This window comes from Xyrauchen texanus, chromosome 11 (genome assembly GCF_025860055.1).
Source record: "Xyrauchen texanus isolate HMW12.3.18 chromosome 11, RBS_HiC_50CHRs, whole genome shotgun sequence".
In the NCBI taxonomy this organism is placed as follows: Eukaryota; Metazoa; Chordata; class Actinopteri; order Cypriniformes; family Catostomidae; genus Xyrauchen; species Xyrauchen texanus.
In genome coordinates this window covers 4199670-4224082 of record NC_068286.1, presented here as the reverse complement: position 1 = coordinate 4224082, position 24413 = coordinate 4199670, and the positions used below count along the sequence as shown (strand labels likewise).

The 24413-nt window shown below is 38.1% G+C and overlaps 1 protein-coding gene across 1 annotated transcript in view; it reads right to left on the bottom strand.

Moving 5' to 3' along the window:
• Positions 1-19128: 19128 nt before the first annotated feature.
• The window catches only part of LOC127651147 (complement C3-like), a 38350-nt gene continuing 33065 nt past the window's right edge, over positions 19129-24413 (bottom strand). Inside the window, exons 35-41 of the mRNA XM_052136848.1 lie at positions 23973-24062; positions 23095-23200; positions 22873-22965; positions 20997-21077; positions 20792-20875; positions 19600-19735; positions 19129-19463 (exon numbers count right to left, since the gene is read on the bottom strand). Coding sequence (XP_051992808.1) covers positions 19322-19463; positions 19600-19735; positions 20792-20875; positions 20997-21077; positions 22873-22965; positions 23095-23200; positions 23973-24062 — 732 coding nt within the window. The 3' untranslated portion in view covers positions 19129-19321. The remainder of the gene's footprint in view (positions 19464-19599; positions 19736-20791; positions 20876-20996; positions 21078-22872; positions 22966-23094; positions 23201-23972; positions 24063-24413) is intronic.

Here is a 24413-nt window from a genome sequence, read left to right as displayed (position 1 = left end):
GGCATACTTAATGTGGTGTACTGAAAATTAGCAAAATAAATCAGCAGACAATGCATTTACTGTAAACAAGTTAACCACTTTAATTGTTTTTGAATCAAACTAAATTAGCAACGTGCAAAAGTGCAGAACGTTCAACTACAAATAAAATAACTTAACATTACATCAGTATTACATTAATAATTATAATTAGAAACATTAATCTCAGGATACTCTACTCTCTGAGGTTAAGACAGACATGGAACAGTAGGATCAGTGGATGCAGGTGCTGGTAAGTGCTCCTTGCCTGCTGAGGATGGACCTGATGAAAAATAATAATAATAATAATAACAGCTAGCCATGTTAGATGTCACATTAGAAGGTAATGCAACTGTCTGTCAAAAACAACAAAATATCTCACATAAGTTATGGTTTATCCATATAAATGTATTGATCTGGGATTGTTGAAAACTCACCTGCTGTATCATCATCAGTTGTAGCAAAATATTTCATCAGTGCTGCTAGGGAAGTTTCATAAGAGTACATAGTTTACGGAACAGAATGTTATTTTATACACAGCGGCAAGCCATCTGTACACCTAAACAACAACTCTTAATCTATAACTAGCTAATTAAGGCATAATAATATTGGAATATAATGGCAAAGACCCCAAAATGGTAGGCTAATGTAAATAATGTTAAGCCGTTATCAGTACCAAGTTTATGGAACAGAAGCTTTTTTTTTATTTTACAAAAATATATACCCAGGAACAAGTTATTTTTACACAGAAGACAAAAACTTTAATCCAAAACTAGCTGAGTAATATGTTGTATTATAACATATTAAGATGTCAAGGCTATTTACGGATGTTTAATCAAATGTGAACATTCCTAAAACAAGAAGATATGCTGCCTAGGCTATGTTAACTAACTAGCCAGCTAACGTTAGCTTGCAACATAGCCTAGTTACTTAACATACCTTTATCTTGTTGTTTTTTCTCTTCCTTGGTTTTCTTATTTTTCCTTATATCTACAACAGAGGGATATGTCCTGCAGCCTGTTAACATAATATTGCGTTTTTGCATAATTTTTACATACACACACACACACACACACATATATATATATAAGATAATAATAATAATATAATAATCAAGCTGTCATTACATGTGCTCTTGGGGGCCCCCTGGTGGCCATGAGGGCCTTAAGCAGATGCTTAGTTCCCTTATGCCTTGGGCAGGCTCTTTCTCCAATTCACTTACTGTAATTTCCGGACTATAAGCCGCAACTTTTTTCCCATGCTTTGAACCTCGCGGCTTATACAATGACGCGGCTAATATATGGATTTTTCCCGGTTTCAAATTTTATAAAAAAAAAAAACATTCTGTGACGTGCTCAGTTTTTTGGCGGCATGAAGCTTTCATTAGACCAATGAAATTGCCGAACGGGTTAAGGTCAAAACAACTTTTTTTGTTTACTGTTTAGATTAAATCGAGCGCGCTCAAACTTCACATCATTCTGATTACGGTAGTAATTTTGTCACCCTCACCATGGCAAAGACATGAAGAAATGCATATGATGCTGCTTTCAAGTTGAAGGCGATTGATCTGGCTGCTGCACGGGAGCTTGGTCTTAATGAGTCGATGATAAGAGGTTGGAAACAGCAGCGTGAGGAATTGACTCAGTGCAAAAAGACAACTAAATCTGAGGCTATTCAACTCCGACACCGAAGGAGATGACTTCAGTGGTTTCAGTGCACAGGACGAGGAAGATAGTGACCGATGACTTTCTTGGTAGGCTACTATTTACTGCAAATGTTTTATTACAAGCCGTGTGTGGCAGCGGGGGCGTGGTCAAGCGCCCGTCCGGGAGAGAAAAGCTGTAAGGGCGCTTACACCTGCGCTAATATGTCTAACACCGGTGTCTAATTTCAAGTGCCCTGCTTCACGTGTCCTTCTTGGGAAAACTGTCACACGGGCACCAGTGTGACAGTTTTCAGCAGGGCACTTGACGTTCCAGGTAAGGCTTTTAATGGCCACAGCAATGTTTACAATCAATTTTATAAAGTTTCTCAATTCTTCTATGTGCCAACACTAGACTGACGTGTGTCACTCTCTCAGCTCTGTGGCTGCTGCCTTTTTATGCTGCTCTCCCCATGCTTACTGAAATTAGACACCGGTGTTAGACATGATTTAGCTCAGGTGTAAGCGCCCTTACCGCTTTTCTCTCCCGGACGGGCGCTTGACCACGCCCCCGCTGCCACACCGTGTTTCGTTAAAGCCTATTTATTTTTGTTACAAGCCGTGTTTCGTTAAAGCATGAGTAAAGTTAATTTGTTTCAATGTTGCGGTAGGCACCTGCGGCTTATAGACAGGTGCGGCTTATTTATGTTCAAAATAATATTTTATTTAAAAATCAGTGGGTGCGGCTTATATTCAGGTGCGCTCAATAGTCCGGAAATTACAGTAACCTGCGTGTTTTTTGGACTTGTTTTTGTAAACCAGGGCACCCAGAGGAAACCCACACAAACACGGGGAGAACATGCAAACTACACAAAAATGGCCCTGGGTGAGCCGGGACTCAAAACCAGACACTCCCCTCTGGAAGATGGTAGTGCTAACCACTGAACCACCAAATCAATAGTTCAAGTATAATAAATTAAGTTTATTGAATTTTGTCAAATTTGTAATATTATTTAGATGCGTAATGAAAATAAAAAAAAGCAAAGCATGTCAAATTCAATAATTAATAATTTGAATTTGTAATTGTTTTTCATAATATGTAAAGTGAGTTATTTTGTTTAGAACTGCAAAAACAGAAGTGTAAGAATGTTTTAGAAGTGCAAAATAACCCTTTTGCCATGACATAAAGCATCTAGTTTAATATTTAATTTATATTTGATCTTATATTATACCACGGGTCTGTTGAATGCTTGATTCTGATTGGTTCGCGGACGTTCTAATCTAAGGTGTGCAATTTATTTCAAGGAAACGCGCGGCTATGAAGTAGATCCAGTTCTTGACCGCATAACGGTTCCATATCATTACGCCAAATTATTTCAGTTATTTCAAAGAGCCCTACAGGCTACCACATCAAAATATCCAATTAACAAAGACTTTGGTTAAAGTAAATTGGTTAAGAACGTCAAAACAATGACTAAAATATCCAACATATATTTCAATTTCGTTTAAAAAAAGCACTCGCGCTCCCTCGTCTTCCTCACACTTACAAACCTGCGCACACCGAGACTCAAGTCGCAACCGAAAAATTGAGCCGCAAACCCGCGACTTGATCAATACAACAATTTCTATTATCCGAAATAACTTTTAATGTGTCAATATATTTTGCCCTAATCAGCTACCCCCTGCCCCCCGTTTCGCACGCGCACACACATTATACGCGTACCGCACACACTTAAGGCTCAAACATACTCGTGAGAGAAAAACAGAGTTGCTATGTCATGTCAGCGCACTCCTGCTTCTCAGTGAGGATGAAAAAAGTTGTTACGGTTTAACGGGAATATGGTGGCAGGCGTCTTGGCAATTTTGAAACTACGTCACTTCTGACCAGAGCTGCAACAACAAAGGTAATCCCAGAAGCGATGAAGGCTCCGACTGTATTAAAGCAAGACGCTGAATATGTGGCGGAAGAAAGTAGTTCCACACACAAGAGTGTTTTAGCGATGAAAATCAGAAAATGTCTTGAGATAAAACACTGAACGATGTCTTAATGTGTGGTAACTGTGGTATAAGCAGAATAATTGACTCCGGCCCGTTGAATTGCAATTCAGTGTGTTGTCGTCAATTATTCCTTACATTATCTTTCATTGTAGCTCTTCAAATTTGGACCTGCCATGTGATTAACAAATACAATCCATGTTCAATGAATATTGATTGTATTTTCGAACCTCTTTGTACTTTTTTAAAAGCATAATTCCAAAGGAAATTACAAAGTGTAAGTGGAAAAATATTGGAAGGCTATAATGTTTGCTTAAATTGATATTGTATGGACCACAAAATGTTCATATTGGTGCATGCCTAATCTTATTTAGTCTACTTCTGTTGACTGTATCTTTATACTGAATGGCAATTATGTCAAATTATTGTAAATGTACATATATATTTATTATAATTATTTATTACATTTATGAACACTTATTTATTTCTCTGAAATTTTCCACAGACCCTCTAGCAGTTGCTCGCGGTCCCCGAACACCAGTTTTAAAACCCCTGGTTGTCATTTAATCTCATGTGAAAGAAGATAAACTATTTTATGGGTCAAGATTTGAAAGTCTTGCTGTTAACATTGAATTATGAATGATGTTTTCCTTTCTTAAAACAAACAAACAAAAAAAAACAATCATCCAACTGCATGATTAAAGTCGTCTTGCAAAGTCTAGGCTTGTATATAGTTAAGCAAACAGAGAGAGTACACATTTAATTAAAGTTCCATTAATATCAGTCAACATTAAAATATACTAAATATTTTTACTACCAAATATAAACAAATATTCATGAGCCAAGCCTGCACTATAGTTACAAAATTGTATTGTCATTAATTTAACATCTAATTGTAATTAGAAATACATTGTGGGGGGTCTGTGTATCTCAGCGAGTATTGACGCGACTATCACACCTGGAGTTGCGAGTTCGAATCCAGTGTGTGCTGAGGGACAAATTAAATGCTGGAAACAAACCAAAAAAGACTTTTATGCATTGTATAATGGGCAAACACTACAGACTCTCACCCTTTTATTCACTTGATTTTGATCCATCTTTAGCTCACAAAAAAACATTCTCTCTTCTTAATAGATCTGCGTATCATAAATATTCTTCACAATAATTTTCACACCGTGACACATATATTATGATTCACTATGTCGCGAGCCATCATGTTATAATCTAGCTAAGGCAAGTGCGTGCGAGTGATGAGCGACTCTGCGCGAGACATTGTATCAGCCAGGAGAAGTTTGAAACACTCTCTTGCTGTTTTTTATTTGGCGTATATAATATAAGCGGCTATGACCTCACAGAGAAATGCCAGTTTCAGAGTTTTTGCTTATTTATACAACCCACTTCCTTATTATTTGAACTTTAATAAAGGATGTGTTAAATACAGTATATAATTATATAGTACAGCCGTGGCCAAAATTATTGGCAGTGACATACATTTTGTGTTTCGCAAAGATTTCTGCTTCAGTTGTTGTGGTGTTGATTCACATTGTTTCTAGATTATTGTGCAGAGTGATCAGATGCATTTTAAATATTTGCAAAAAGCTTCATTGGCCCAAAAAATTAACTTGATCACAAAAACCCACATTTCACAGTTTTTTGACACTGGCACAAAATGACCAGCTAACGTCATTTCACAAATTATATCAGAAGCACCTGGGAAAGTGTGAACGAGTACTAGTCAGGTGAAATCACTCTATCATTCTGATTGGATTATAAGAGCAGACTGATTGCTATAAAAGGAGGGAAGAAGTGCTTCCAATCATTGTGTTATTGTTAGCAATGGTTACCGCTAAAGAAAGACGTGCAGCATCATCGCTTTGCATCAAAATGGCCTCACATGCAAGGAAATTGCTGCAAAAAATATTGCACCTGAAAGAACCATTTACCGGATCATCAAGAACTTCAAGGAGAGAGGTTCAACTGCAGTGAAGAAGTCTTCAGGACGTCCCAGAGTGTCCAGCAAGCACCAGGACCGTCTCCTCCTGAGGAGTCCGCTATGGAATCATGTCACCACCAGTGCAGGGCTCTCTCACAATTCTGCCCAAAAACACTGCCATGAATAAAGAATGGTATCAAAATGTCCTTCAAGAGCAACTTCTCCCAAAGATCCAGGAGTGCATTTTCCAGCATGATGGAGCACCATGTCACAAGGCAAGAGTAAAAATTAAGTGGCTCGGAGATCATTACATTGAACCTGTGGTCAATCCTCAAAAGGAGAGTAGACAAGCAGAAGCCCACAAATTGTGATCAACTCCGAGCACTAATAAGGCAAGAATGGATCTCCATCAGTCAAGATTTGGCCCAGAATGATGCCCAGTTCTGAAGAACAAGGGTCAACCCTGTAAATATATTGAATGTTTTAGCCAACAACTTTAAAACTTATGAAATTCTTATCATTGTTTTCCAGTATACCATAGAAACATGTGAAAAAATAATCTACAAATACTGCAGCAGCACACTTTGCAAAACACAAACTTTATGTCACTGACAATACATTTGGCAGCGGCTGTATCCTTTTTACACTCTCTGAAAGGCAAGTTTTGTTTAAGCGGAATGCCAGGTACGGTTCTGCTTTATTTTTACGTCACAATGGTATTGCTTCTGTTTTTACTTATTTTGGTTTTTGTATTATAATACCCTCATACTTTGTGATCTACATCACCTTAATCTGTTTAGAATGCATCTGGACTGTGAACAGTTCTTTCTTCCAGCACAAGCTCAAGTGCTGCTCTCCCGCATCATTATTAGCATTTCAAATGATCTCATGTTATGTTAAATTAGATCAAACAACTGTTCGACAACGAAAATATTTGTTTACATTTTTTTATGCTCGATTTTGCCGATAATGTCAGGAAACTAATAATTTCAGCCATATTTCTTACTATGACGAGCACAGACCCAAGAGTCCAAAATCAATAAAATCCCAAACACAGTTTAGTGTTCAACCTAAATCCCAAATCACCCACTCTGTGATTGGCTCCAAAATTGAAACATTAAGGGGCCAAGTGACGGTTTTTAGTCGCCAAATCACAGAGTGGGTGAAAAGTGGCGCAGGACACACTGGTGCACACTTATTCAATAACCCCCCTCCCCTCCCCCTTTCCCTGGGGAAGGGCATGCCTTCTGCCCCGTCTGCCGGCAGGTCATCCCCGTCTATCTGGATGAGGGAGGGGACAAGGGGAGGGAAACAAAAAACAGTGTGTCACCTACACGTCATAACGGCGATCGTGCCAAATGAACAAAACATTTAAAAAAAGAGAGGGAAAGGCCAACATGGAGCCACAGTGGGAGAGAGAAGAGAGAGAAAAAAACCCACATACCTGCCGGTTCTCCGATACGTCGTAGCTTGGTCCTCAGCCACTCCTCCACCTCTAATGGATGACAGCCATGCCTCCCTGGGAGGATCGGAGGCAGTCCTCTGGCCACTGGCGGATGGAAGGCCCCGCCGTGTTTTTGATGGATGGTAGGGGTCTCCCCTGCCCCTGGTAGTGATAACCTCTCAAGGCGGTTGGTTGGGAGCACCTCCTCCCCTCGCGGTCTGCGGCCGTTCCTCCGCTTCCAGGCAGCCGGGCTCCCCCATCCTCCGGCATATGGCCACGGCTGCTCCTTTGGGGTGGATGGTAGCACCGAGAACTCCACTACGACACATCCCTCCTCCTTCCCGAGTTTCGGCAGCAGTGTAAAGGGATTAATGGAAAGGAGGAGGCGAGAACCTACTTGAAAATATAAATAATAGTTTAATTTGATACTCAACCAAAAAGACAAACACACACACGTGTTGGATAGCTGTCCGTAAATCTCTCTCTCTCTGTCCCACTGCAGTCTCCAGTCGACCTTTATCCCTCTCTGAGGCATGATTAGCCCGATAAGGGGCCGGGTATGCGTAATCACAACCCGGCTCCACCCTCTGCCTTGCCACACCGTGATAACACCTAAATATAACACCTAAGTTCTTCGCTGTTGAAGATGACGTAACAATACATCCATCGATAGTCAAATTATATTTTAGCATCTTATTTTAGAGGTTTTTGGTCCAATAATTAGTACCACTGTTTTGTCAGAATTGAGTAGAAGAAAATTTCTGGCCATCCGATCTTTTATTTCATTGATCCACACTGTTAATTTGGAGAATTGTGAAATCTCATGAAGTTTTGAAGAAATATAAAGTTGTGTATCGTCAGCATAGCAGTGGAAACTTATTCCACAATTCCTGATAATATCTCCCAGGGGAAGCATGTACAAGGAGAAAAGCAGAGGCCCTAAAACTGATCCCTGTGGCACTCCATACTTTACTTTTGTTTGATTTGACAATTCCTCATTTACATAGACAAAGTGGTAGCGGTCTGCTAAATATGACCTAAACCATGCTAATGCAACTCCACAAATTCCAACATAACTCTCCAGGCTATTCAAGAGAATGTCGTGATCTATCACATCGAAGGCAGCACTAAGATCTAAAAGCACTAGAAGAGAAATGCTGCTGCGATCATATGATGAGAGCAAGTCATTTGTAACTGATAAGTAACTTACATTTTTCATATATACTATTTCTCTATAGAAATGAACATATTTGGGAGGATACTGTCTTTTCTAGTATTTTCGACATAAACGGGAGATTTGAAATCGTCTATAATTAGCCAGTTCTCCAGGATCAAGTTGTGGCTTCTTAATAAGAGGTTTGATAACTGGGCCAGTGACAAATAAGGTTTTCAACTGATAAAAAATTCAAATAGGTTAAAATTGCACATCAAAGTAGTTATTATCTTTATGGGGATGTTTTTTACTTATTACTAAAATCTCAATTTTAAACAATGTATTTTAAGCGGTTTAACTGAGAATCATGTGTCAAACCAGTCCAAAGAACCAGTCAAAATGTCATATGGGATAACGTTAATGCATTTTCTAAATATTATGGCATTAAAACTTTTCAAATCAATAATACTTAATAAATATGTAAAGTGATGCAGTAAACAATATTTAGAGCTCAGAAAACATTTTTTTTTGCACAACTATTGTTTCTCATTATATTGTGATTTCTTTAAACGTGACCCTACTTGTTCAAGTTCTTTACCCACATTTTAAAACTGCAATGTGATTTGCAAATGCAAAATGTCTGAAAATGCTTTACAGAACTTGGTATCATGTTATTATTGTTTCCTCAACTCCATGAAGTGAAATTATGCATTTCAATGGAAAAAAAACAGCCTGACTTAAATTGTTACTCGGTATGACACCATATGAGTTAACACATGAATTGTTAATGTTTATGTTATGCAATGTTTTTCCAGGAAATGAATTAGGCTCCACTGTAAAGAAATACAGATGTGGTTTTCAGTGTGTAAACTGTTACACACAAACTCAGTGTGGTTTCTTCCCAGATTTGGCAAGTATACAAATACATTTAAAACCATTTTTTCATGTTTATGAATATCAAAACAGCACAACTTTTCAACATTATAGGTTTAATTTAGTACTGAAAAGTACCTTGAACCATTTTATTGATGATCATAGTCACTCTACATCAATATTCATAAATAATGTAAAGGGTTAAAGTAGGCAATCTTCACTCATTTCACTGAACATTTATTTGAACAACAAATTTACAAAAGCATGTAATTGAACAACATATTTATAAAGAAAAATCTTATTAATGGGTTGAAGTACCTTGAATCACTAAATTTCATTAAATGAACACTACATTTTTTTATAGACATTGTCGAAAATAACAGAAGCATTTAGAATAAAACGACAACCAATGGCATTTTGCATGCAGTTTCAGGTTATAACCTCATCTCATTAAACCTTCTCCAATGTTGCACAGTTGAGCACTGTGATTAGAGTATGGCTCTGGCTCAGAGATGATTGCATGGATTTCAGACCTGTAGTAATAGATGACATCAGGTGTCTCTGGCCACACAAATGAGTTCTTTCCACCGGTTTGTCACAAGCAGCTCACCTCAGTTTCATCTTCCACCACCTGGAGAACTTGGCCCACAAAGGGTTGGGCATCATATATCACCACAACAAATTTCCCAATCAAATCGAGTGCTTGCTGTTTTGTGGGTATGGCCTCCACAATTGTCTCATTACCTAACTGATTGAAGTTGATTACTATAGGGTCATGGCACTGGCAGATCTGTCCTCGCCTGCAAAAGCAGGACAGCTCTCTGTGGGTGATCTTTCCAGGGGTTTGTGCAGCAACTTGGTGTATCTTCATTGTACCCCTTACAACTGGGAGCTTACTTGGTACAGATTCATCATATCTGGTCACATCCTCCTCTGGAATCCAGAAGTGATCTACTGCTGAGCCGTTCTCCTTGAGAGCCCTGTAAAGTTCCTCTGGGGTCTGTATGTCTCTACCCATATTCACGAAGGCATCAGCAGTATGTTTCATGGCTCCTCCAACTCCATCAGGGGCCCCTTTCCCATGGGATTTTTCAAAGAAATTCCATGTGACTTCATCAAATCCCCAAAGGAAAGGAACTGTGCTCAGAAGATAAAAGTTATTTTTATTTCGGTACTGTGTCACTGGGCCATCACTTAAGAAGTGAACTTTTTTATGGTTGGGTTCTCCTCCTTCACTTTTTTAAAGATTGGTTCAAGGTGTGCCCAGACAGCTCTTTCATCGTGACAGAGGCTGTTTGAGATGGTGGCATACGACTTGCACCCCTGCTTTGTGTATACCACACAGGTATGTATGGTTGCCTGTTTTCGAGTTCCACCAAAATGGAAGGCCTGGATCTCTGTGCTTAGCTTGCATCCATGATTTTCAGAGAAGTCGATATGGACAACTACCTTTGTGTCACTGAGGTTTTCTTTGAGCTTTCTGCATTCTTCCAGCTGATGAAGCCAATTGTAGTGGTGTTTTGCAAGCAAATCTAGTGCTTGATTGAAGGATTTAACAAGCTCTTCCCATGACCCTGTTTCCACCTTCTTAACAAAGTTGGTGTAAACCTTGTCATCTTTGTCTACTTTTTCTCTTCTCCATTGCTGCCATGTAGTTTCCCTTGAGATTTTGTCTTCGGGTAATGTCACCTCTATCTCAGAGTAGCAGCAATGTGGACATATGCGATACATACAATCCTTTTTCTTCTGATCACATGCTATATGTGAGAGAAGTGAAGATGAGCTTGATGTTCCCAGAACTTCACTATGGAACAGCTTTTCTGCAAGCAGCCTAACATTTTCATGATCAAGACAAGCGCAGGTGTTGCGATCTCTTGTTTTTGGCTCTGTCACAAAGAATGGTCGCAGGCGCACAAACTGTCTGTATGACATTTTTAACTCCTTCCCCACCTCTTCATTGTACATACTGTGGAGTTCCTTCAGATTCCTTAAGAGGACTCTGCACTGCTGCTTATTTTTTCCTTTGGTCATGGTGTCTTTCTTTCCAGGGAGAATTTGGCTGTTGTCATCTCTACAAAGAAATTTACTGACTTCTATTTTCTTTGATGCTGCCAGTTTCTTTCCCCCCCCCTTGGCTTGTACCTTTCATTCACAGTCTTCAACTGATACAACCTTTTTTGACTTTTGTGCATTTTTTCACACTTTCTTTTTTGCTGAGCTAATTGCATTTTCATTGTGAGCAATGAACACCTTTTTCTCTCTTTTCAGTTTAGAGATAATATTGCTTCTGTCTTGAGTTGATGATCCTATTGGAGGTGAGTGCTGCTGAGGGTGAGGTGAGGGTTCTTCATTTTGGTAGGCATGAGGGTGAGGTGGAGTTGGCTGTGGATTATGTGGCTGATTTTGATGAAGCTGCTCAGGTTCCGCCACACTGTCATTAATAGAGTCAGGGGTAAAGTTTAGCACTGTATTTAAATGCTTCAATCTTTCCCTATGGTCCCACTGGTTTTGCCTCCACTGTTTCCTCTTTTCTTTTGCAGCAAGCGTATCAAGGCATCTAATTGGCTGCTGAACCATCCCTGCCTTTTTACGTCTGTGGTAGCTAGATGAAAGATAACAAATAAAAAAACATGATATAATTGAGATTAGTGAAAGTGTATTTTGACTTATTTCAGCTTTTCTTTTATTGAACTACATTTGTTACTTCGTTTCTCAATTACAAAGCAATACCTCTCTCTCTTCTTTGCCAAAAACTCCTCCCTAGCCAATGGGTCAGCATTCTTCAGAGCCCTGAACCTTGCTGCTCTCTTTGACAATGGCATCTATAAATCAAAATCTTCTTCATGTTAAAACTGTACATACACACAATAACTGTTAATTATGAATATCTATATAAATATTAAGGCTTGAGGCAAATGAAAAACTAATATTACTTAGTCTGTGTGTGGGAGGAGGGAGAAGGAGGGAGCTTCAGTATACTATTCAGTATATTAGCTTACAACAAACCAGGACTAGCTAACTAGATAGCTGGTTGATAAAGAGATTTTACTATAGTTAAAAACGCATATTACATTTTATTCTAATCACTACTGGCATATTTTATGCCAGAAGGTAATGTTAAGCTTGGGCAGAGCGAGTAAGCAAACCTATAAAAGATTTTACAGTTGGAAATTAAGCTACTCACTCACCTCAGTTGAATTTCCCGCCACTGAAGAGAGAGAAAAAAATGCATGATGATGTCACTAGAGTGGATGGCCTGTTCTTAAAGGGGCGGATTCCCCCATATGACAGGTTGGACAATAATTAAATGTAATTGTGATTTAATATTATTATGAACTATATAATTTGCTAATATTCAACTAAACAATGTTAATGATATGTTAATATCACAATTTGAATGGAAATTATACAAATTAAAGCTGAAAACTGTATAAGAATATATTGGCAAACACATGTTATCCAAGATAACGGATGACATTATGGGCTAACAGAAAATAACTGTTATCCTATATGACAAAATTGTTATGCGGTATGACAAAACTCAGTTTAAATCTTAATAAGGCAGTATTTTTGGCTACCTATAGAAATCTGCAACCTTTACCTTCAACTTCCAAATATGTAAATTCATGCTAAATAAACATATTTACATAAAATCCACGTTATATATGTTATTTTAGCGTTATCCCATATGACACAGGATTTTACTAAATAGTGTGTTAGTGAGGAAAAAGGGTAAGTTAAACACATTTTATGAAAGACATATTTACCTTTCACCATTGTTTGGGGGTCCTTCAGGGTCTTCCTGATTGTGTAGCATGCTGTCTCACATCGTGTCAAAATAAAATTCACAATAAAATTGCTCCAGTTTTCTTGTTATCCCGGATGACATTGGCTGACGGCCAGTTTTGGGACAGAATGCTCCAAAGCATAACAATCAACTGGATGTCATATTCTTTGTAATATTTAAATATATTGTTGTCGAGACTCATACAATAATGCCTGTGGCAGAGATGTTAGGGTTTATTAGATTTTTTACAGTTTGTTTGGCTTTTTTGTATGTCACTCTAAGGTCCAGACAGTTATCCGGTATGACATTATGTGAATATAATGTCTAACAATTCTTACACTTTGTAATACCCTCAATATATGTTCATATCATTTGATAAACAGAGATCAATAGATTCAATAAATGTGCTTTTTATTAAACATTTCTTTATTTTGACATCATAAAGAGGTTTGGACATCAAAATTGCACGTCACGTAATTGGGCCAACTGCCATTTGAGAATTTCTTGGGACATGTCCTAAGGATAGCAAGGAGTTCATAATATAAAGTATAGGTTCTGAAATTACACGAAATACCTCTTTTAAGAGCTTAGTTGTATTGGATCTAACAAACATGTTGTGGCTTTGATGTTTCTATAAGTTTTGTTAGCTCTTCATGACAAATGACAGCGATGCATTGAAGTTGCATGTGAGGAAAATTATGAGACACTGTTTTCTGAGATGCTATGAAAGATGATTGCATAATGCCAATTTTATTTCTGATTATTTAAATTTTATCAGTAAAGAAATTCATGAAGTCATTAATCTTGTGCTGCGACATAATATCTGGTTCTGTTGAGGCTTTATTCCTAACCAATTTAGCCACAGTACTGAATAAACACCTAGGATTGTTGTGGTTATTTTCTATGAGTTTAATAAAATATGCTGACCTGGCAGCTTTTAGTGCCTGTCTGTAGCGACAGACACTATCCTTCCATGCACCGCGAAATACTTATAATTTTGTATTTTTCCACATGCGCTCCATTTTCCGAGCTGCTCTCCTGCTTTCTCGAGCTTGAGTCTGATCATTGTACCATGGTGCAGGGCTTATTTGTTTCATTTTCTTTAATTGAAGGGGGGCGACACTATCAAGAGTGCTAGAGATGACTGTATTTATATTTTTTGTTATTTTATCAAGTTCTTCTGGGCTTCGGGGTTTACTGAATCTATGAGATAGATCTGGAATATTATTAGTGAAGCTATCTTTAGTGGTCAAAAGAATAGTTCAACCTGAATGATAGTGTGGTGTAGATTGAGTAACATTAGCTGATCGCAGCATACAAGAGACGAGGTAATGATCCAAGATGTCATTTCTATGCAGTAGAATTTCTATTTTATCAACATCAACTCCATATGACAGAATTAAATCTTGTGTATGATTATGGTGATGAGTTGGTCCTGTGACATTTTGTCTGACTCCAAGAGAGTTGAGAATATCGATAAATGCTAATCCCAATGTGTCATTATCATTATCTATGTGAATGTTGAAGTCACCAACAATCTATATATTGTAGCAAGGGTAAAAGACGACATAGTTTTTTAAATTTATATCTGAGAGTGTCACATTAAGCATTATTAGTTCAAAAGACTTACATTTATATCATGTCTTCTGAATAACACCAAAAACTTCACTGTAAATTGTAGCAACAACTCCTCATCTACCCTTCAGACGAGGCTCATGTTTATAACAATAACCTGGGGGAGTAGATTAATTTAAATTAAAATATTCATCTGGTTTCAGTCAAACAGAACGCATCCAAACTATGATCTGTAATAATTAAATTTACAATTAGTGCTTTGGTAGAAAGAGATCTAATGTTTAGTAGCCCTATCTTTATGTGATGTTTATCTTTAAATTGTTTGTTTTGTTCAAGTTTGACAATAATCTAAACGATTTAGTGAGGTTTTGTGTTTGGTATTTTAGGGAACAGACACAGTTTCTATGAGATATCTAGGTGATACAGTCTCTATGTGTTGTAGTTTATGTGACCTGTGTAATGTCTCAAGGCAGATTCCACTGCTGATTCTCAGTGGGTGCATCACTGAGTTGGGAGAATTGATTGGAAACTCAGGAACGGTAGAGTGGTGTCACTTTGCTGAGTGTGTATGCCACAGAGACGTCACCCAAACACCCTGCTGCGAGGGCTCTAGAGCTGGAACCAAAGTGTGTGTGTTGCTCTCTGTACTACTCGCATCCGAAACACTATCTCCTGGCTTCTTTTTCTCACTCACTTCCACTAGTGTTTGGATGCATGTCTCCATTAACCTTCTCCGTCAGCCTAACTAATTCCTTACATTTATCACATGTGAATCCCTCACTGCTGATGGAAGAGGCTATTGTAAACATGTGACCTGCAATGCAGGAAGAAATAACATGAGCGGATGCCATGAGCTGTGAGGTTTTGAGATTGATGTGAATCCCTCACGCGATTGTTTGTTGTTGTTGTTGGTTGTTCTTGATAAGCAGTGCTTTGTGATCGATGCAATAATCCATGAAACACAGAGGAGAAAAACGGGTGCATGCTCATACCTGGGTTGCGATCACACGCAGGCAGCATTTTTATGAATGGTCTATGTTTTCAGTACGAGAACATAGCCATGACAGCATTGTGGTAGCGGCTTTCTCTTGTAGTGAGAGAAAGCCACTTTAGCCGCCCCCCGTGCCTCGGGATTCCTACGGGATTGGGACAGGTGCCGCGGGCGGTGAAGACGATCTGGGGATAATGACGGGCTCCGTTTCGCCGGGTAAATTCCCCTCGAAACCCCCTGCCTCCCCGGCACGCTTGCTTGTTTCCGTCCGAGCTCGGGATGGGTTATTCTCTCCAATGGGTTATGTTTTGTGAGAACATAGCCGCGGCAGCGTTGCGATCGGAGAGCATCACAGCAGCGTCTGATGCGGATAACTCGCCTGGGCCGCCACCTTCGGGTCTGCTCGCCCAGTCTGAGCCTGACGCACAGAGGTCCGCTATGCTTCCCCAGGCTTAATTGGTTCCGCAGGCATGTGCGCCGCATGTGCCCCCCCCCCTTCTTCCCGGACATGCATGACGAGCTGAGTAAGCTGAGCTTCCTCCGCTCTCGCTACCCTCGGCGGTAGAGCGGTCCCAGACCGCTCCACCCTGCATGCCATGGCCCCCTCCTGCAAGTCCACCGGGCCAAGGCACTTAAAAATTTGCACTTGGGTAGTCGTGTTCTTGACGTGCCACAGGAACTGCACTCGGACAGGCAATGGCCACCCTCGTGGTCCGGAAACGTAACACATGGACTGGACCTGGTCGCAGTACAGGAGGTAGACAAAGCACGCTTTCTCAAACGCTTCCATCTCCCAGCTCCGTCCATTCGGCGACACCTCTTGACCTATGACTTTTGTTACAGGCTGTATGCAGTATGTGCAAAGCCAAAGCACAATGAAATAAGGCAACTTATGATTTCGGGGGGTTTACATAGGCTATTGTCCGGTTTCATATTTGTCAGTCAACATTATAAAATACATTCAGGGCTACACTCAAAAAATTCAGGGCTGAAGCCCCGGCAAAATTGGCTGACGCCACATCTGTCCACCACCACACCTTCAGTCCCGTCCTGCGCTGGGGTAGGCTCCTTGCCCCCTGCCTCAGAATATGATGGTTCCGAGTACTACATCTTAGGACTGCCAGACTGGGCTTATGCCAAAGAGAGACATTACATGTTTTTTATTTTCATCAAATAAATGTCATCTTAATATTGTACTCAATTCTGCAAGTCTTTCTGATAGAATTATAGTTTGTAGCTCCGCCCAACAGGAAGACGGACATTTTGGATATTTTGATTATTGCAGTCTGTGAATGTCACCACATTTAGACAACATTATGCCAAGACATTGAAGATGCTAAATTGTGAACAGATTTTTGATATGTTGAACAGTGTTGCCATCTCAAGGCATTCAATTAATGGCTAAAATGGGAAAGAAGTGTCTTGTATCTTATATGTGCAATGAGTGATTTAGATCAAAATTAGATGTATGTTTAGACTTGGGGCTAATCACATTGATGTGATTATTTTGGTTCAAGGTCATAGCGCCACCATCTGGCAGCAGGAAGTTTGGCCCATAGACTTTAAAACAGTCCTCTTATATTTACCCAAATTGCTTAGAATAATGTCAAATGCTAAAGGCATGTGTCCACCTTCCATTGTTTTCCGAAAGCCACCGGGTGTTAATGGACCAGTGGTGCTTGTGCCCATCATTGCTGCATGCAGATATATTAAACATTATTTTCACTATTCTTTCTGTTGTTTGTTTTCTGGGCTTACAGATTAATAGATTCCAAACCTGGGGCTCATATTTATTTTATTTATTTTATTTATTTACATTTGAAGGCAGAAGATTACATACACCTTAGCCAAATACATTTAAACTCAATTCATGACATTTAATCATAGAAAACTTTCCCTGTCTTAGGTCAGTTAGGAACACTATTTTATTTCATTTATGTGAATTATCAGAATAACTTATTCCTAACTTAGAATTATTTATTTCAGCTTTTTGCATTCATCACATTCCCAGTGGGTCAGAAGTTTACATACACTTTGTTAGTATTTGGTAGAATTGCCTTTAAATTGTTTAACTTGGGTCAAAGATGTTTGTTGGACTTCCAAAAGCTTCTCACAATAAGTTGCTAAATTTTTGCCCATTCCTCCAGACAGAACTGATGTAACTGAGTCAGGTTTGTAGGCCTCCTTGCTCACATATGGTTTCTCAGTTCTGCCCACAAATTTTCTATTGGATTGAGGTCAGGGCTTTGGTATGGCCAATACAATACCTAGATTTTGTTTTCCTTTTTGTTAACAACATTGGAGGTATGCTTTGGGTCATTGTCCATTTGGAAGACCCATTTGTAACCAAGCTTAAATTTCATGGCTGATGTTTTGAGATGTTGCTTCAATATATCCACATATTTTTTCTTCCTCATGATGTCATCTATTTTTCAAAGTCCTGCAGCAAAGCACCCCACAACATGATGCTGCCACCCCCATGCTTCACAGTTGGGATGGTGTTATTCGGCTTGAAAGCCTCACCCTTTTTCCTTCAAACATAACAATGGTCATTATGGCCATTTAGTTACTTTTCTGTTTCATCAGACCAGAGGACATTTCTCCAAAAAGTAAGATCTTTGTACCCAAACTGTAGTCTGGCTTTTTTATGGTAGTTTGAGCAGTGGCTTCTTCCTTGCTGCACAGATTTTCAGGTTATGTTGATATAGGACTCTTTTGCTGTGGATATAGATTCTCGTCTACCTGTTTTTTCCAGCATCTTCACAAGGTCCTTTGCAGTTGTTCTGGGATTGATTTGCACTTTTCTCACCAGAACTACGTTCTCTAGTAGACAGAATGCATCTCCTTCCTGATCGGTATGATGTCTGCATGGTCCCATGGTGTTTATACTTGCATACTATTGTTTGTACAGATGAACATAGTACCTTCAAGAGTTTATTGCACCCAAGTGTGATTCAGACTTTTTTTTCTGAGGTCTTGGCTGATTTCTTTTGATTTTGAAGGTGTGTTTGAAGGTGGGACCTCCAATTCAGTACACCTCTTATCAGAAGCTAATTGTCTAAATGTTTGACATAATTTTCTGGAATTTTCCAAGCTGCTTAAAGGCACAGTTAACTAGTGTATGCAAACTTCTGACCAACTGGAATTGTCATATAGTCAATTAAAAGTGAAACAATCTGCCTGTAAAAAATTGTTGGAAAAATTACTTGTCATACACAAAGTAGATGTCCTAAATGACTTGCCAAAACTATAGTTTGCTTATATTAAATCTGTGGTGTGGTTAAAATTTTTTTTTAATGACTTCAACCTAAGTGTATGTAAACTTCTGATTTCAACTGTATTTATTTATTAATCTTTATCTTTGACCTCAATGGAAAACTCTTTAGCTTTTATTTACTCAGCTGTCCTTGAGATTAATTAAAGGAACAGTTCACCCAAAAAAGAAAATCCTCTCATCGTTTACTCTTCCTCGTGTCATCCCAGATGTGAATGACTTTTGCATTTTGCATTTTTTAGAATATCTCACCTCTGTTTGTCCTCACAAAGTCAATGGACACCAGAAATTTGAACTTTCAAAGTTCTGACCACACTTTTCTTGCATTGAATGGATGAAAAGAGCAGAGATATTCTTCTAAAAAAATGTATTGTTTTCTGCAGGTTTTAGTGTTAATATATAAAATGGCCAGTATCACACAACGTTTTATCTAGTAAGAGTCAAACACCAACATTTTAAACTTTTGTTCAATTAACTTTTATTATGAAATTATAATAAAGTATTTTGGCCAAAACATTATTATTATTATTATTATGATTATTTAATAATAAAAAAAAAGCTTTATTTAGGGTCAACTGAAGAATAGTATGCAAGAGAGAATATGTTTGATCTTCTGTAATATAATCATTTGTTATATATTTATGTAGAGCATCCTTCTTTTTGTAGCTTATTCTCGAGAGTAGTGATGCCGATGTACGATTTCTTGTACTGTGCAGTTTGACTTTCCTCTCTTGTTGGCCAGTATTCAATCCAGGTCTGCTCACCCAAGATGTACTGTATTCTAAAAACAACAGAAGTAGAACACAAAACTTGACTTAGTTTGCTGGTTACACTTGGGTATAAACAACCATCTAAGCATTTTCAATAAATTAACCATCATTTATAAAACACATAAGAGACACACAGTGGACACCTACCTTCCTCCTAGCTTTGGCAGATCAATGGATTTGCCCATTATGAGGTACGACTTTCCTTCTTGTAAGAACAAAGATTCTCTGCAGTTGGGATGACCCAGAAAGTCTCTTTCCTGTCCTTCCACACCATCTTCAGTGCCTAGAGGACAGTACAGTACTTAAAAAAACAATTCTGTTGTAAAGTAATTTAGCCTCCTAGGCAGAATCCTAGCATCCAGCAATATCACTATTCAACTAAGCAATAAACAGCAAACAATACATTTGTAAATAAAACAATTTTTTTAATAAAAAAAAAAGTCTGTGCTTTGCAGACATGCAGTTCTTTAAACTTAAGAAATATAATGAAACCTATATGAATGCAGAAGGAGATTTCAAGCAGAATGTTTTTTAAGGCAATTACTTAAAAATAATCCACTGCAAATTTACATTTATGCATTTGGCAGACACTTTTATCCAAAGCCTATTACACTTATTACAGGGACAATCCCCACCAGAGCAACCTGGAGTTAAGTGTCTTGCTCAAGGACACAATGGTGGTGGCTGTGGTGATTGAACCAGCGACCTTCTGATTACCAGTTCAGTGCTTTAGCCCACTACTTAGCTTAAAGTTATTTTCTGAAGTTTTTGTTTTTCCGCACAACAAATTCAAAATAAAGGCTATAATTCCTCTACATGCAAATCAAACATATAGTTGTCACAGGTATGCAAACGTACATAGGGAGATAATTCCTTTTTGAATTTTTTTTTTCCTCCCCAATTTGGTATGCCCAATCCTAAGTCCTTGTGGTGGTGTAGTGACTCCTCAAATCGGGTGGCAGAGGACGAATCTCAGTTGCCTCTGCACCTGAGACCGTCAATACGCGAATCTTATCACGTGCTTGTTGAGCGTGTTACTGCAGAGAATAGCGCTTGTGGAGGCTTCATGCTACTCTTGCATCCTTTTGCCGTACAAGGAAAGTGAACAGTTTGATTTTTGTTCCACATAACAATTTTTTTTTTTTTGGGAACAACATGTGGGTGATTAAATGATGACACCATTGGTGAGTGAACTATCTCTTTAAGACTAATAGGACTGAGAAAGACTGACCAGGAGCATCTGCATGTAATTTCTTGCATTTTATGGAATCCGGTGAAGATGCTCAACAAAGAGACATTTCCACATACATTGTAAACACAAGAGAAAAATGAAACTTACCTTCTTTCAGGACTTTCTCCACCTTCATTTTATAGATGTCTGAGTGCTGTGACAGATCCATTTTCAACACTTTGACTTTATAAACTGTAAAACAATAAAATGTGCTATTTCAATATCTACACCAGATCAGTAATGTGGAATGAAAACATTTATTACTTGACGGTCATGAAAAACAGTTTGTATGTAAATTTTTTAATGTGTTTACCATAATCCATGCCAGCTTCACAGGCTTTATCCGAACGCAAATCTTCGTCGACATTGTTTTTTTTCTGGTAACTGCAGTTTTCTATGTTAAGAGATGATGAAACACACTTGCAATAATCACCACCAAAATCAATACCACTTTTTCCATTTAAAGGGGCCATATAACAGACATTATATAACACACACACATATATATATATATATATATATATATATAACAGTCATTATATAACACACACACACACATATATAACAGACATTATATAACACACACACACACACATATATAACAGACATTATATAACACACACACGTATATAAAACATTTCCAACATTTGTCTTCCATGTCTACATTCGCTAGATGGATGTCTTTGACCACTGTGCCATGTTTCGCTGTGTTTTCAGCATCTCTTGTACATGACAGTTGCATTTTTAGACCGTGTGTCAGGTTAAACAGATCTTCAACTGTTAAAACGCATTACGAGACACCTGCGTTCTGCTCTATTCATTGCGTGAATTAGTTGCGAGTTTGCCTTCGCCAATAGTTACATGATTGTTACACATGCTCAAGAAAATTTAAATAAATGCTTCTCTCAAAGTCATCAGACCTAAATACTTTGGCGTTATTTTTTGCAAACAGATTTATCCCAGGATAATATAATATTCTAGATATCCAGAAGGTTGTGCTGTTCTTGGGTGAGGGGTAGCTGCTGCTTTTCTGTCCAAGGTGGGAAACAATTTAAAAAATAATTATGATCATTGAACTCTTAACAGTAGATTACTTTTGGATTTATTTTTTTTCATGAATCTGTCACAATGTAATGCAGCTTTGCAAAGAAGTTAATATTAAATGATGGGATAGTGCAAACTAGAGATCGACAGATGGTGGATTTTGTAGATACTATAAGGTGGTGGAAAAGGCAGACAAAAAATTAATGGGCCCATCGTTTTTAAGTTACTTTACAATGCTAAAAAACTTTGTCTTTTCTTACTTTGACGGCTAAAGACATGGAGGCTACAAGAATAAAATACAAGATTCAGTTTTTTCTACAACAAAACTACAGAAAATTACCATAAGAAAATTGGGATTTGGTGCATAAAGCAAAAACTATAAACAAGCCTGATTTTCACAGAGGACTCTTATTTTAAATTGACGGAGACTTGACTCGGTTACAATGGTCTACATTAAAGTATTTGGCATGCCCAATTCCCAATATTAGTAGGTCCTCGCGGTGGCGTGGTTACTCAATCCGGGTGGCGGAGTTGCCTCCACTTCTGAGACGTCAATCCGCACATCTTATCTCGTGACTCGTTGTGCATGACACCACAGAGACTCACAGCATGTGGAGGCTCATGCTACTCTCCACAATCCACGCATGACTTACAACACGCCCCATTGAGAGCAAGAACCACTAATCGTGACCACAAGGAGGTTACCCCATGTGAACCGATAGGTTTGCTAGCATTTTGGTTATTTAGGAGACCTGGTTTGAGGCACTCAGCACACCCTATATTCGAACTCCAGGGGTGGTAGTCAAATTTACTTGCTGAGCTGCTTTATATATCTTTTATTTTCAACAGGATTTTGTGTATTTTTCCACATTTTTGTTATAGAGGAACACAGCAGAAGAAAGAAAAAACTATCTTCATGGATTTTTTCCGATAACCTATAGTTGCCAAAAAGCAACTATCAGCACAGATTACTCAGTAAAACCGATATATCGGTCTAACTCTAGAGCAAACTATATTAATACCAAATGGAAAATGGTCATTAAACTCTTTTTGCAATGACACTGTCTAAATGCTACAAAGATACATGACCCCTTTAAACTTTTGCACTGAAGTGTCCCTCTAGCACTGTTTCTGGGTGACAATACCTTCTGCACACTGACATATTTCCTTGTTTAAGCACAGTCGGTTTAGAGCGCCATCTTTCTTTTCAGGGTGGTAGAACTTTGTACAGCGTGCATCTAAGAAAACACATGGGTTTCATGAAAGAGAGGTGGGTATAGAATATAGCATTGGATCATCCAAAAACAACAAACTATATAATATAACATAATAAAGTATAATTTATAATGTATGTGCCAGCAGATTACCTGGAGAGTAATATTCATACACAGTCACTGCAGCAGGTTGAAGTAAACCCACATTATTCATCTTGTGTATTTTGAAGGAAATCCTTTCATGCTCTTTATGAGAAACCTAGTAACACCGAAATCAAAGCAAATTTATAACAGCAGAAAATTATTTCCAATACTCCCCGAAATAAAACTTTGTACCATATACAAACCTTTTTATATCTTGTAATCCAAAATAGAAGTTTATCTTACTGCATTTGCTTCTGAAGAAACTCTTTATGCATTAATTATAAATCAATTCAGAAATAATTTCATTATCCAAGTCGTCTTTTATATGAAGCCAAATCCCTGATTAAGCTCATCACTCCCTTTAAAGTCTTTTATTTGCTAGTAAGCAAGGAATCATTGACTATGGATCATTTAATTATTGGGAAAAAAGGTGGAAATGCGGCTGCAGCGCTAAGCAAACTTCTTTTCAATCTTTACTTTTCAGTAATTCAATGGTTCGGAGTTAATTATATGGCTAATAAAATGGGTAACATATGTAGATGTTTCTTGAGACATTTTTTAGGTTTTAGTCCCTAAAACGCCACCAATAAACGATCTTGCTTAGAAACAGCCCAAGCCGCCATTACCGTTGTTGCTATAGTAACCTGTATGTCTCATGGAAATTTCATCCATTTGAAACGTTTAAGACATTCGGAAAGATTGTTTTCATCCTGAAACTACTTCAAAGCCGTGCAGTTATGGAGAATTACTCAACACATCAGAACGTCTGTCAACCAATCAGAATCAAGAATTCAACAATGCTGTGCTATAAACCAAAGTGCATATTTTCTTTTAAATTCTCTTTCAGTGTTGCTTTAGACATCTGACAACACAATCGGCTGAAATACCTTATCTAAGTAGATGATGAGGGATCCTCGCTCCGAGAGCTCTTTGTCCATCTCAAATTTCTGAATAGTACGATCCTTCCCTGTGGCTAACTGAAAGTACAAAAAAAGAAAAGTCAATAAATGATATGATCATTGTTATGATGTTGTTCATTTTGATGTCTTATATTTTGCATTATTCTTCTTGAATATACAGCGAGGTCTGAATTATTAATGCAATTATTTGCTATTTTCTACAGAACTATTACAGTTCTTTCCACTAAATTATCTTATCAGTATAACAATTTGAGTGAAAAGTATAATTGTAAAATTAGCATGGATTTTATCATTTCTTAGTGTTTGGTATGTCCCTCTTTTGCTTTGGAAGGAAAAGGAAATCAGTACGAAAATATGACCTTTTGTACAGATTTAACATGGTCAGTCACAAATTTGCTTGTTTTATTA